This window comes from Kryptolebias marmoratus, linkage group LG4 (assembly GCF_001649575.2).
Source record: "Kryptolebias marmoratus isolate JLee-2015 linkage group LG4, ASM164957v2, whole genome shotgun sequence".
In the NCBI taxonomy this organism is placed as follows: domain Eukaryota; kingdom Metazoa; phylum Chordata; class Actinopteri; order Cyprinodontiformes; family Rivulidae; genus Kryptolebias; species Kryptolebias marmoratus.
This window is the reverse complement of record NC_051433.1, coordinates 17685260-17698809: the sequence shown is the minus strand read 5'-3', so window position 1 is coordinate 17698809 and position 13550 is coordinate 17685260. Positions and strand designations below refer to the sequence as shown.

The following is a 13550-nucleotide window of genomic DNA, read 5'->3' as shown; positions in this document are numbered from 1 at the left end:
ATTCTAGGCTGTGCACATTTTTTTGATGCCCACATGGTACCCGCCTTGGCAGCTGCCCCCACGTTTATGAGTCAATCTACTGGAGTACAATTTTTAAATGCAAATGGGCAGATTTGAACCAGTTTTTTCTTCACTATCGTTTATCATCAGCGTGGGTTTTAGACCTGGACATTCTGGGCTGTAGCCTCAGATCCTCCTGTTCAGGTGTCAAAATACAGCTCGAGAAATACGGAAACTAAGACGAGAAGAGTTTGAGACAGAGTTGAGATGCACGCAACAACTCTATTTTGATAAAGAACAAATTATTGTTTGAACATGTTTAAAATTCAAGCGACAAGGCCACTCGTCTCTACGACTCACATGAGGAAAATGAAAACGTTTGTCTCGTTTTGAGACATTTTGAGGACTCCTTCACGAATGTTGTTCACAAACGAGTCACCAACAGTTGCAACCCAGTGAAATGCTACATTAAATCTTTTGAAATATTACTGATATTTGGCAGAACTGCATTAGAAGCAGATTCTTTATGCTAAAATTTGACCATGTACTGTCTCTTCTTTACTGTTTTACTTCTTTACTTTTTTGATACCCCATAATGCACCATGTTTTATAATATGCCATCTCTGTTAGCAAATGTTAAGAATACTTTTGCTTTTTATTTCTCTCATCATGACAAATTCTCTGGCACATGGGTTAATCAATGAACATAAGGTTTTTACCTAAATAAACTGTAGAGTGAAAGTTTTAAATAGTATATTCAGATTTATCAAATTAAAAAGTTAGTTTTTGTTATTTTATGCCATATTTTCTTTACTAAATGAATGTGTTATGATTTAGAAACCATGTCAAGCTTTAAAACCACTATTTTATCACCCTGTACATTCATGTGAACCAAAATGTGATCAGCCAACAATTTAGTCAAACGACCCTCGTTTTTCAGCTGCAGTCTTGTGACTCTTCACGGTCCAGTTAGCAGGATGTCCTGCCTGAAAGGCAAAAACCTTAACACATGCAAGACCTGCACAGACCGCTAACATATTGGGACCACAAAGCTGAGTTATGAAAGATCATTTATTTACCCTTTTAAAAAATCTCAAAGCTAGATTCGTTTTTTCAAAAACACAACCAATAAAATTCAACAATAAACTGAGCTGTTCTGAACCTGTTAGGTCCTGATGGTTGTTGGTCGGTCTCTTCGTTACTTGCTGATATTATGAATTTTCATCACCAGCCTAAAACAGCTGGTGCAAATAAAATGTGTTTTTCAAAACCAGGAATTATATGAGAGAAGCTGAAAATGTCAAGCGATGCCTGCTGTCCTTCATGTTGCAGAGAATTTTATTTTTATGTGTTGCAGCAGCAAATGTTGATGCTTGAAAGGCTGGAATATTAAAGTTACTCTGTTTGTACCTTTGTTTGCATCCTTACAGGCGAGTCTAATTAGCTGTATGGTTGGATTAATTTCCTGTAATAACTGCACGTGAATAATGACTTTCTGACTCTACGATTGTTTTTACTGTCTAGTAGTTTAATTTAATTCTTCCAATAAAGGAGTTGGGCAATTAGTGAAGATAAATTTTGATCCTTTACATTAACCCACACAGAAACGTTTTTTTTTCTCTAAAATAATGTAATTAAGTTGTAGGGATGGGTTCTGGCCTTGTTTATCCCCGTTGTTTATTTGAATCTTTTTCCCAAAGAAGCAGACACTTTGATGTGCCACATCCAGGATTCATAATCTGCTTTTCTTCACACTTCCATCACGTCTGGATTGGATTGTGGAGTTAAGGGCTAATTTTAGAATCGGATGTGTTTTATTGAATGTGTGGTCTGAGTCTGGATCTTTGTGTGCACGGCTTGTGTGCACATTGGAAATGTTGGCTCTTCCAATCGATGCAACGGATCCCATTCTTTGTTGGCTGAAAGACTCATCCAACTGAGCTGTGGTGTGGTTGTGTGTGTCAATTGATTATTGAAGGCTGTGGGGCATCTGATACGACCTCATTGTTATAGGTGTGTGTGTGTGTGTGTGTTTTAGGCTTGAATCATCAGAATTTTCATTGGTCCTTTAGGGTGGCTTTTCTTCTTACTCAGTGATAATGAAATAAAAAATGAGCACTTCACACGTCTTAAGGTTCCATTTCAATTTTTTTGCCCAAATCCAGTCTTTTTGTGTGGTCGTTCACATTAGATTTTAAATGGATGCAGAGTCAGAGCCAGAAGTGGGGGGACTTTGACGTGAGGGACCTTTGTCCTTTCATTCGACGTAAAAGTCAGATGAAACGCGGCATGAGCGTTCACACTGCAGTCGCTTTGAAAAACAACAAATAAGTATCTGATTCAATACCACATACTGAAAAGACCTGAGTTGGATATGAAGAAATTGGATATTTCAGGTTCACACTGCCATGAAAAAAAATCCAATATGTGTCACATAGGGGCAAAAAAATCTGAATGCTGAGTGTGAACGCAGCCAAATTCTTCCCTTTTTTAGACTCCATCATAGCAATTAACTAGAAAATAAAACTGCTAACTTTGTGCACCTCTCACACCCCCACAGTGAAAAAAGACTCATAATAAAAATGAGCCTTTTGGCTAGCTTATCTTCATACTTATTCCTTTTTAAATAAATAAATCATAAATCATCTGCAACCTCCAACCCACTGTGGTCATTTCCCATTATGGGTTTTGAATGCAGTGTTGGCTACCATTAATAAACATTCACAATGAATGGAAACCAGTAATTCAAAACATTTTTTTTCCTGAAATTTTAGGGCTCACTATGACAGTTACCATGGTAACTGACATCAGGAATTTCAGTGCTGTTTTTTGGCACAGTATATGATTATTACCACAAAAAACATTAATCATTGTTATTGTTAAACGAGAATATATAACACTAGCCACTGATGACTTTCCAAAAAGGCAAATGTAGGAGTTTGCCAGATAAAAACTTTGCGCGTTTGCAGTTGTGTCATCATTTCTAATAAAGTATGATGTTAGGGTTACCAAAGGAGACTTTATGAACCCCTCTTGGTTGTATATTTTTTATATTTATTTAGGATTTTTCTCTAATCCTTAAAAGCTCAAAAGTCTGTCTTTTAGATAAAACTTCACTGCTGCACACTTTATTGATAAAATTAGATCCACACAGGTGACTACACATCACATCTGACTTGACTTTAAATAAGTTGTTAGTATATTTACATGTACAGAATTATAAAACCAACTCTTATATATTTTGTAGTCATGAAATTTTGGATCACTTCTTTTTGAGTAATGTGTATTATAATAAATATAAATGTGAAAGATGTACATCAGCTCAGAGTTTCCTTGGGAGTTTTTAAGAAAAATCATTTAAAAAAAATCAACAGTAGTTTAATAACCCTTAAGTTACAGTAATGAATGAGACGTTGACACAAAGAAGCACATGCAGTATTTTGTATTCATGAATTGTTGCATATGTTTAATGTAAGATGTTCACACTGTTTAGTGAATGACGCCCACAAAACGATGGATAAAATCATTGCTCAAAATTAAGAACATATACCATGGACAGTTTTACAAAAGGCTTATTCAGTCATGCTTGTGTTGTTGTAAAACTTTAAATTCTCTGCAGTGACATGAACACTTTCACCTTGTGATTCTGGTGTAGCAGAAAGAAAAACCAGAAGTCTTCTCTCCCAGAATGGTAATTTATAATGACCATAAATGCAAACACAGAAAGATAAAATAAAAAATTTGCTGTCAGCTCAGGTAAAAAGTCTTTAACATAGCTGTTCTTTACTGTTCCTTCCTTCCTTCCGTCCTTTTGTCCTTTCTTTTAACATTAAACTGTAAATGTTAGTTAAAACTACTGATAGAATTTAATATACACACAGTCTTGCTGTAGTTAAGTCTATTGTAAGAAGCCAATGTGCTGCTCTTTTTGCCACATCCACTGTATGTTTATAATTGGCTTAAGCAGCACTTTTCGATGCATTAACCTCTGTGTCAAGGTCACATCCAGTAATAAAAAGAGAGGAAGAAAAACCTCATCAGTCTGCAAGCTGCTTTTAAAGCCAAGCTGCCTTTGATAGGGTTGTCTGGGTTAGCACGCTGCTGCTGAATTGCACAATTCTAATGTATTTAATCTCTTTCTATAAAACTCTCCTCTGTGATGCCTCTGTGCCTGAAGGAAGACCAGGAGATGTCCTTGTGTGTGTGTGTGTGTGTTTCTGTAGCGCCGTATAGACTTGTGGTGAAGGGATTAACTGTGTGTGTGTTAGTGGTGGGTGTGGAACTTAATGCAAGCTTGAGAGGAACCATGTGTGAATTGAAGATAATACAGTAGTTTTTGTAGGGCTGGATGTGCACAGCATTTGTTTCCAGAGTTTCTGCGCGGACATCTTTGCGGTTTGCCCTCTGTCTTACGACAGCTGTGTGTGGCTGCGTTGTTTCGCTGCAGCATCCCGTAGGGACGCTCTGGTGCAGCCGTGGTGTGTGTGTGGGGGGAAGTTGATTTGCATCCAGTGAGGATTAAACTGTGGCTTTTAGAATGTGGAGTTGTCGACCCAGTGTTTTGATAAATGCTAACTCATTACTTTTCCCTGCATTTTAAAGTGATTACTCCTCCGTGTGTCCGCACCGTACCTCCAAAATACAGTCTGACAGTTTTTTAATGTACATTCCACTATCTGAGAGCAACATTTCCCTGTTCTGTTTTCTCTCTGGTAATCAGCCCTGCAGCACAAGCTCTGTCTCTAACACCTCCATCCAACCTAATCAGTTCTCTTGCCTGTCAGAATTTCCACCGGTAATTTAAAATGATCTTAAAAACTCAAATGCTCACCCCTCGTTCGTCAGTGAGTTCAAAGATGTTCCTGAGGGGGGGCTCCTTTCTTTTTGTGCTCATTTTATAAGGGGATTATTTTACGAGCGGGCTGTCAGGTGAAAGCAATTAACTGCGGTGAACTTCCTGTCGGGATGAAGAACCAAGCAGAACTCGACGCCCTGAGAAGAGGGATTAACAGCAGCTGGAATAATGACCTAATAGCCCTTTTCCCTCTTGTCATTGTATGCGCACCAAAATGCAAGTACCTCCCAGAAGTGTCCTTTTTTTAACGCCTCATTCTGCACTTTCTCTGTCTAATCTAATGACTTGGATTTTGTAAAACTGTTAAAGATGTCTTGTTAGTTTTATTATGTAAAATAGTTGTTGTCATCTTTTTCCTCTTGTGGTCAGTCAAAGAAATTTACTTTTTCGTGTAATTTTTGGAGGGATTTTACCTCATTCCTATACGTCTTTACTACAAGCTCAGATCATTGTAGTATTTATCAGCAGATGAAAAGCATTTTAAAAAGGCAACCTAATTTGTTTTACACATAAATTAGCTTTAATTAACGTGGAAAAAAAATGAATGCATACGTGTTTAGAATGTGTATCTTTCTACAACTCTAAGGGAAGCTAATAAATCGTTCAGGAGCCTGCAAGGACATGTAAGAGACCTGCCTGTTGCTGCCTTTTGTTTATTCTCTTGTTCAATATAAATTAAGATTGGACACTTTGTTACTGTTCTGTCTTTGAAATAGAACAGAGCTGAAATTCAGATTAGGTGTGGTCATTTACTGCATAAATGGTCCATTTCTTGGTTTCTTCTTAGCTTTCTTGCAGCATTTTTTTTAAATATTTGACCACCAGAGGTGTTGAGGAGGAAGTGAAAACAATCTGATTAAGACTTTTACTGCAGTGGATTTTCTGCTTTGGGTGTATTCTCTCAACATAAAACATCAAGATAGCGTAAAATATTCTGTAGAAATAGCTGTATTTCATATTTTAAGTTAAGGTTTCTCCAAGGCATTTCCTGTTTATAATAATTTAATGTACATTTTTTTGTATCTACAACAGGGATAAATGAGTAAAAAGTCAGTAGATAAGATAAAATAGAAACATTTAGCATTTAGCTTGGCTGCTCAACAGAGGGTTGGACGGAAAGTGTCAACAAGGTGTCCGTAGAAGATACTGCAGATATTTATGTTTCTCCATCTCTCTGGAAGATGTCAGTGTTTCACTTTCAGATTGTTTTGGCTGAATTAATGTTATATAATCAGCTGTACTCAATTATATTCATAATAAATAAATGTATTCTAATGGGATCTTTTTTTAAACATAACTTGGAAATGTTTCTAAATGTATTTATGGTTGAAAAATAAACATTTGGTTGGTTTTGTCTTGAAAAGAACTGTTTCTAAATGTGTCCTTTATTATTCATCTGGTAATTTTTAAGGTCTGATTCCTTGAAGGATTACTTTTGAATTCGTCCTAATGTATTATTGTTTCTTGTTTACAGCTTGTTCCTTACAGACAGTCACAGTTCATCAGTGTGACGCACTGAAGCACTTCGGGCTCATCGCGATGTGGCCGAGTTTGTGCGAAGGAGCTAATGCTCCATGTCGGATTGTGTCGTCTCGTCATAATTATCTGGATTCACTGATTGTCTTCTTGCCTTCTGTCCCGTTTTCTCAGGATTCGTCCTCAGATGGCCAAGGAGAAGATAGAAGGGTGCCATGTATGCACGCTGGTCACACCTGAAGAACCACAGGTCCTGCTGGGAAAGGACAAGGCCTTTACGTATGATTTTGTGTTTGATATCGAGTCGGAGCAGCAGCACATCTACCAGACCTGTGTGTACAAGCTGATCGAGGGCTGCTTAGAGGGCTACAACGCCACCGTGTTTGCTTATGGACAGGTACGAAAGCAAAGCTTGGAGCTTTTGCAGATGCTGAAGATAGTTTACTGATTTACATTTTGCTATCTGTGCATGTTGACAGCTCTAATAATGTGTCAGTCGCAGCTGAGGTCACATCAAGGATTAAAAAGAAGTGCCGCAGACACACACTTATCAAGTTTGCAACAAAAAAACAACACAGTGCATACAGACACACACATTCCTACTAAGTTAATTAAAATTGAATGATTTGACATTCAGTAACCATACATAATGTAAGAAGCGGGCCTCTATGTTTTGCATGTAAGTAAATTCTCCTCGTTGTTGATGGGATGTGTTTCAGACGGGCTCAGGGAAGACCTACACCATGGGGACGGGTTTTGATGTGAGCCTGAGCCCTCCGGAGCAGGGCATCATCCCGCGGGCTGTCCACCAGCTGTTTGAGGGGATCCAGAACCAGAGGCTGCGAGCCCAGGAGGCCGGCATCCAGCCGCCGGAGTTTAAAGTCAGCGCCCAGTTCCTGGAGGTGGCCGACAAATTATTACTTCATCCAACATCTAAAATGTTTTGCCCGCTAGTTTAGGCGCGAGTGTGTATGTGTGCGTGCGTGCTGGATGTTGGTTCACATTAACTCTAACCAGATGGGACAGAATAGAGGAGACAACAGGATCAAACTCCCATTCCACTAACAGGAAGTGACAGGCCGAAGACAGATGGGCTGCAGCGTCTGCTCGTGCTTTGTTGGTCCTGACTAATGTTTGCCATTACCTCTGACATTATTCCTCATCACTGAGGGCTAGAAAATGGATAAGAGCGAAGAATCACAGGGAGGGAGGGATGCTTGTGTGGGAGAAATCAGATATATGACTAGTAATCATTTTCCCTGGGGATTTCTAGACTGTAATTGTTTAAGCTTTATTAGGGAGGGTATGGTTGTATGTGTGGGTGTCATCTGATTACCTAAATCCTTAGTTTGTAAAAGAAATGTTAGTATAGATAAACAAATAGGTTTTCCATCCAGATTTTTGTCATTATTTATTTGTTTTATCTGTTCTGCTCCTTGTTATTAGTGTGTTTTTTTCTGTAGGGTTTTAGGTCAGAAGGTTATCTTTGTTGATGGTAAACAGATGTGTGTGTGTGTGTGTGTGTGTTTGGCATTAGGTGGGAACAGCTGAGCTTTCAGCTGACCTCTGTGACCTCAGCCTTCCCTGTTTGCAGAGAGATCATTATTTTGACTGCTGTGGCTGCAGATCTGTGTTTCAACAAGATGATTTTATTAAAGCAAATGAGAGCAAAAGCCTCTGTTTTTAGAAGCTAATCATTTTTAGCACACGCTTAACAATGTTAAATTGCTATGGTGTATAATGTTAAGACGGTGGATCAACCTTGTGGTAAACATTCAACATAAGGACCGTAGAGTGGTGACTTGTGTGTGTGTGTGTGCTATAGTTGTACAACGAGGAGATCCTGGACTTGTTCGACGGAGCCAGAGATCCAGAGAGTCGCAGCAGAAGGTCCAACATCAAAATCCACGAGGACGGCAACGGCAGCATCTACACCACAGGAGTCACTTCCAGACTGGTGCACTCAGAGGAGGAGGTGGGTCCATGTTTTGTGTGTAAGCAGCTGGTGGTATGACATCCGTCAGAAATTTGCTAATTTTACCTGCAGAAGATGTTAAAACCTTCACCTTGTACCAGTTTATGTTGCAGATTTTTGAGGTGAGTTTCAGATAGGTATTCTGTTTTCATGCTGAATGTTAATCAGGCAGTATGAAAATGACTGATCTATTCCCTCAACTGCTGTAGAAGGATTTTTGTGTCATGAAATTTTACACTTCCTTTTTTTTCCATTTTTTCTATTGCTCAATTCTGCAAAAATCATCGTACTTTTTTTTTGTTTTTGACCAAGGAGGTATGTTTTTGGTAGCGTATGTGTGTTTTTTTGTCTGTGCACAAGATTAATGTGTATCGTTCATCTTGGAGCTTATGCTCAATTTTGTATTAAAGGCACAAAGGTTTTTTTCCTGACTCTTTTATGATTGTAATATATGTAAAGTTGCCATGTAAAGCAGGGCACCATCTCTCCAGAGTCTGCTAAATTTTTGCTAAAGTTGACATCAAACAGGGTTTAGATTTGCTTTTTTAAAAGCAATTCATTGCACTCTTCTGCTCCAGATACCAACAGAAACTCAAATCATTTCTTTCCAAATTAGTTGAAGGTTAGCATGAACCAAAATGGCATTAAACACAGTAAAGTTAGTAAAAAACAAAACTATAAAACAAACAATAAAAAAAGCAGTAAAAGAGCTCTGCTATTTGCTGCTCTGGACAGTCTCAACTGCCTTAAACACTTTATCTTAACTTCATTTCACCCTTTTCTCTGCTTGTTTGATGTGATGGTGCAAAGCTAAATGTTCAACACCAAACATTAACTATTTAACTTAATATTAAAGTTTAAAACATTAGTTTTAGGCAAGTTTCCCATGACACCATGTCATGTAAAAATTAGTGATGTTAACAATCAAAGAGGTGGATGAGGGCTGACTGACTGAGGCAAAGTGTGGTAAAAGCTAAATATACGAAGCATAGGAGCTGCCAACAACCTTCTGAGACGTCAAAAACAAGAAAAAGGTTAATGATGACAAAGAAGGCTCGACTAATGAAGGACACTTAACTCAGACTTATTCACCCCATGAAGTCTTTTTGTCCTTTGTAATCAAAATGTATGAACTGTATTTAGAGCCTTGGAACGAGTAATAGTTGATGAGAAACGTATATTTACAGTTACAGTCTGGAGGAAAAAGGTCATGGTCCCTGTTGGATGTTTGCTGTAGAGGTTCACACAGAAAATGATCCATGCATCCATTTTCTTTACCTTTACCTTGTTTTTGTTTAGCGTTGCAGGAAGGAACCATATTTTTAATGTAAAAATATGAAGTCATTAGTTCTTTCTCAGTTGGTTGGATTTTTGTCATTGATTTGTCCTCTTTCTTTCAAATTAAAAACAAATCTCTTTTGTCTTGTGTGCGCTCCTCAGCTGCTGCAGTGTCTGAAGCTCGGCGCTCTGTCCCGCACCACAGCCAGCACTCAGATGAACGCCCAAAGCTCCCGCTCGCACGCCATCTTCACCATCCACCTCTGTCAGATGAGAGTCTGCCAGCAGCCGCAAATGGTGAGACTGGAGGCTTGAAGCTGGGAGGTAGAATGCTTAAAAATCGAAAGATGAGAGAGAGCGCTGAAATGAAAATCATGACAGGGAGGCTCAGAGTGAGAGGCCTGTTTTATTTTAGTCTTATCATTCTCTTCGCTTCGCCTTTTAATGAAAGACAAGACAGAATTACCACTGTATGCCACTATTGAGCTTGCGAGAGGAATATAAATCTAAAAAAAGCCATAAGCGAGGTGATGAAACCATTGCCACTTTTGAGTAAAATGCTGTAATTTTAGAGAAACCTGCTTGTCTGTGTTTTGATTTTTCCTCTTTTCTCACTTGCAGAATGGAGGAGGGGAGAATGGGGAGGTGAATGGTGTGGACTCGGGTCCCATCGCCCAGCCAGAGTACGAGACGCTGATGGCCAAGTTCCACTTCGTAGACCTGGCTGGCTCTGAGAGGCTTAAACGCACTGGAGCCACAGGCGAGAGGGCCCGAGAGGGAATCTCTATCAACTGTGGGCTGGTGGGTCAGACACAACCACTTTCTGTTCTCAGATGTTGCATATTGCTCAGCTCCTCCTCTGTACTTTTGCTTCTGCGTAATAAAATGCTGTTTACGTGTCTCCCTTTCATGGGTCAGCTCGCTCTGGGAAATGTGATCAGCGCTTTAGGTGATCAGACAAAAAAGGCAGGACACATCCCATACAGAGACTCCAAACTCACCCGACTGTTACAAGACTCACTGGGAGGAAACAGGTACACATGCGTGCACTGACAAATATATCTTCAGACGTCGTTAAATAATTGATAAAATATAAAAAGAGAGAGTTCTTCATCGTGAACAGCTGCTTACGACAGCCGTTTATCCCCTTCCTCTGCAGCCGCACAATAATGATCGCCTGCGTCAGCCCGTCAGACCGGGACTTCATGGAGACGCTGAACACGCTGAAGTACGCCAATCGCGCCCGAAACATCAAGAACAAGGTGGTGGTGAACCAAGACAAAACCAGCCAGCAGATCAACGCCCTGCGTGCCGAGATAGCCCGACTCCAGATGGAGCTGATGGAGTACAAGGCGGTGAGTGATGAGCGTCTGGTGCAGACGAACGTAAAGCCGACAGGAAGCAGGCGGCGAGGGACGCCGTTAGTGACAGACGTGCAAAAAAGGGAGTTTGGAGGAGAAGAAAAGGGGTGTTGGACAAAAGAAGGAAGGAGATGAGAAATGGAAAGTGGCAAGTTGAAAAAGAGCATTAACACATTGGTGTCAGAGTAACTGATTTAATAAGGCAATAAGAGAGGGCTGGAAGGTGACATGATGGATAGAAATGAGGAGAAGAAGAAAATGGCCAAAGCTGCAAAGAGTAAGAGTGGATAGTGTTACAGAGGCCATTTCTGCTGCAGCAAATGATGAATATGTGAAATTAAAAATCACTTCTGGAACATTTACACATCCACTCGTCTTTGCTGTGTGACAATTAGGAGGATTAAATCACAGCAGATCAGCATTTTACAAAGTAATAAACACATGTTCACATCGTACACAAGAAAATCTTGTTTCGTATGGAGTCAAATACTGTCGGCATGTGGAGTATGAAGCAAGAATGTTAAGATTCAAGAAAGTTCTGCTGAAAGTTTCCTGTTTTTTCATCATCTTTGACCTCTGGGTCTCTATCAGACAGGCACTCATTTATGCTGTCAGTCTGTTGGTGTAATAAGAAGGTTACCACGGTTACTAAAGAGCAGTGACTGTGACAAGAGACGCTGAGGTGACCTCGATGTTGTTAAAAGAGATGTGATGTGTCAGAATCCAGACGTAATGGAGTGTTGCGAGCTGCGACTGGATGAGATAGTGACTCTCTGTTTCAGGCAGCTGGATTTTTGTCAATGTCAAGCCCTCAAAACTCAACAATAGCTGCTTGAGGAGGCTGACTTATTTTAGACAATCGCATTTTGTTTGCAGCGCGTCCGTTTGTTTTTTTTTCAGCTGTGGCATTTTTTTCACGTTTGCTGGCTGTTTACTTCGTGCAGGGGAAACGTGTTGCATGCGAGGATGGTTCAGAGGGCTACAGCGACATGTACCAAGAGAACGCCATGCTGCAGAGGGATAACGAGACGCTGCGGCTCAGAGTAAAGGCCATGCAGGAGACCATCGATCACCTCAACACGCGCGTGACTCACCTGCTGGCCCAGGAGGTCAGCACTCTGCTCACCAAATCAAGTACGTGGGAGAGACGCTTTTATCGCTTCAAACTTCACTTGAGCTCTGCGTTTTTTCCTCTAATTAAGCTTTTAAGACTTGACTTTACCTTACTCGCTAAAGATAATTTCACAAAGTGCATTTTCTTTTGACCTTTAGGCGAAGGCAATGAAGAGATCGGAACTCTAATACAAAAATACATCAGAGAAGTTGAAGAACTCAGGTAGGATCTCCAGCCCGTCCACAATAAAAACCATTAAACTCAATTCACACCAAAAGTCATCTTAGGGTGCTGTTCAGAAACATTCACATACAGTAAAAGTTTTAGTGGTAAATTTCCCAAAATGTTTTTTTTATCTCACTGAATGACATTAATGAGTCTAAAATATTAACGTGTCTCTTTCGTTTACTCGCTTTTTCTTCTCTGTCAGAACCAAACTTCTCGAGAGCGAGGCCATGAACGAGTCGCTGCGGAAGCAGGCGGCCCGGCTTTCCGCTCGTTCCACGTTCCCGGCCTCCGGTCTCAGCCCCGCCCCGGGACACCCCCTCGGCTCCTCTCCCGTACTCAAGTCCATGGAGGCCGAGATGACGGACGTCCTGCGCCGCGCCAAGCTGGACATCGAGAGGCTGAAGAAGAAGGAGAGGAGGCAGAGGAGGATGAGGTGAGAAGGCTCGGATTTATGTAAAGTCACTTTCTAACCGCGCCTCCCCCACCTGTCTGTGACCCTGTGCGCAATTTAAAAGCTGCAGCAGACTAGTTTTCTCTGCCCACATACGCGCCCCCTGCTTATACTTTTCTTTCTACTTTACAGCCACTTCAAAGTCAATTATGACTTTAGGACTTTTGGGAGAGATGGAATGCTATCAGCACTAAATTGGACACTAAAAGCTTTTTAGTTGGCTGGCTGTCGAGTCGCAAGAGAGAAGAGAGCTAATTGTGGTCTAAAAGCATGGAAGTGGAGGTAGATGGGACTGGTGATAAAAACTGTTCAAGTGTGAGCAAAGGAGAAGATCAAACTGATAATAAAACCTAAGAACATAAGGGGAAGGATGAACATTGATGTGCTAACATGGACTTTGTCAATTGCTTTAGATGGCTCAGTTATAAGCAATTGGCAGCTCTCCCAAAAGTGTTTCAAAGTGGATATTTGGAGCATGCACCGTCTTTCTGAGGGGAAGTGTTTCTGTAGGGCCAACTGGGTTATTGTTTCAGGGTGTTATATAAAGTAAATGGATTTTTGGTGGGTAAAACCTGCTGTAGTAAGTATTTTTTTTTTTTTGCATATTTTCTTTCTGCAGTCCAGAACTAGAGAAAGGTCTGAAGAAACGGGTGAAACTGCACACTCAGGAGAACGGAGAGAGCAGGCGAAGTGGTGAAAATGGACAGAACGGAGAGATCGATTCAGATGACAACTACGCCGAGGTAAGATGGACGTGCGATAGCTATTAGTCTCTGAACAAGCAGAATAAAAGACTGAAGTGTAAATGTGTG

At 40.4% G+C, this 13550-nt stretch overlaps 1 protein-coding gene across 5 annotated transcripts in view; it reads left to right on the top strand.

The window, feature by feature from the left end:
• kif21b (kinesin family member 21B) overlaps positions 1 to 13550 on the top strand; it is a 64996-nt gene that overhangs the window by 19194 nt on the left and 32252 nt on the right. For all 5 annotated transcript variants that reach the window (XM_025010185.2, XM_017434603.3, XM_017434608.3 and 2 more), the window contains exons 2-12: positions 6506 to 6728; positions 7051 to 7233; positions 8157 to 8306; positions 9747 to 9881; positions 10206 to 10385; positions 10503 to 10618; positions 10744 to 10939; positions 11890 to 12079; positions 12218 to 12281; positions 12490 to 12720; positions 13358 to 13481. In XM_025010185.2, the coding sequence (XP_024865953.1) occupies positions 6506 to 6728; positions 7051 to 7233; positions 8157 to 8306; positions 9747 to 9881; positions 10206 to 10385; positions 10503 to 10618; positions 10744 to 10939; positions 11890 to 12079; positions 12218 to 12281; positions 12490 to 12720; positions 13358 to 13481 (1792 nt within the window). The remainder of the gene's footprint in view (positions 1 to 6505; positions 6729 to 7050; positions 7234 to 8156; positions 8307 to 9746; positions 9882 to 10205; positions 10386 to 10502; positions 10619 to 10743; positions 10940 to 11889; positions 12080 to 12217; positions 12282 to 12489; positions 12721 to 13357; positions 13482 to 13550) is intronic.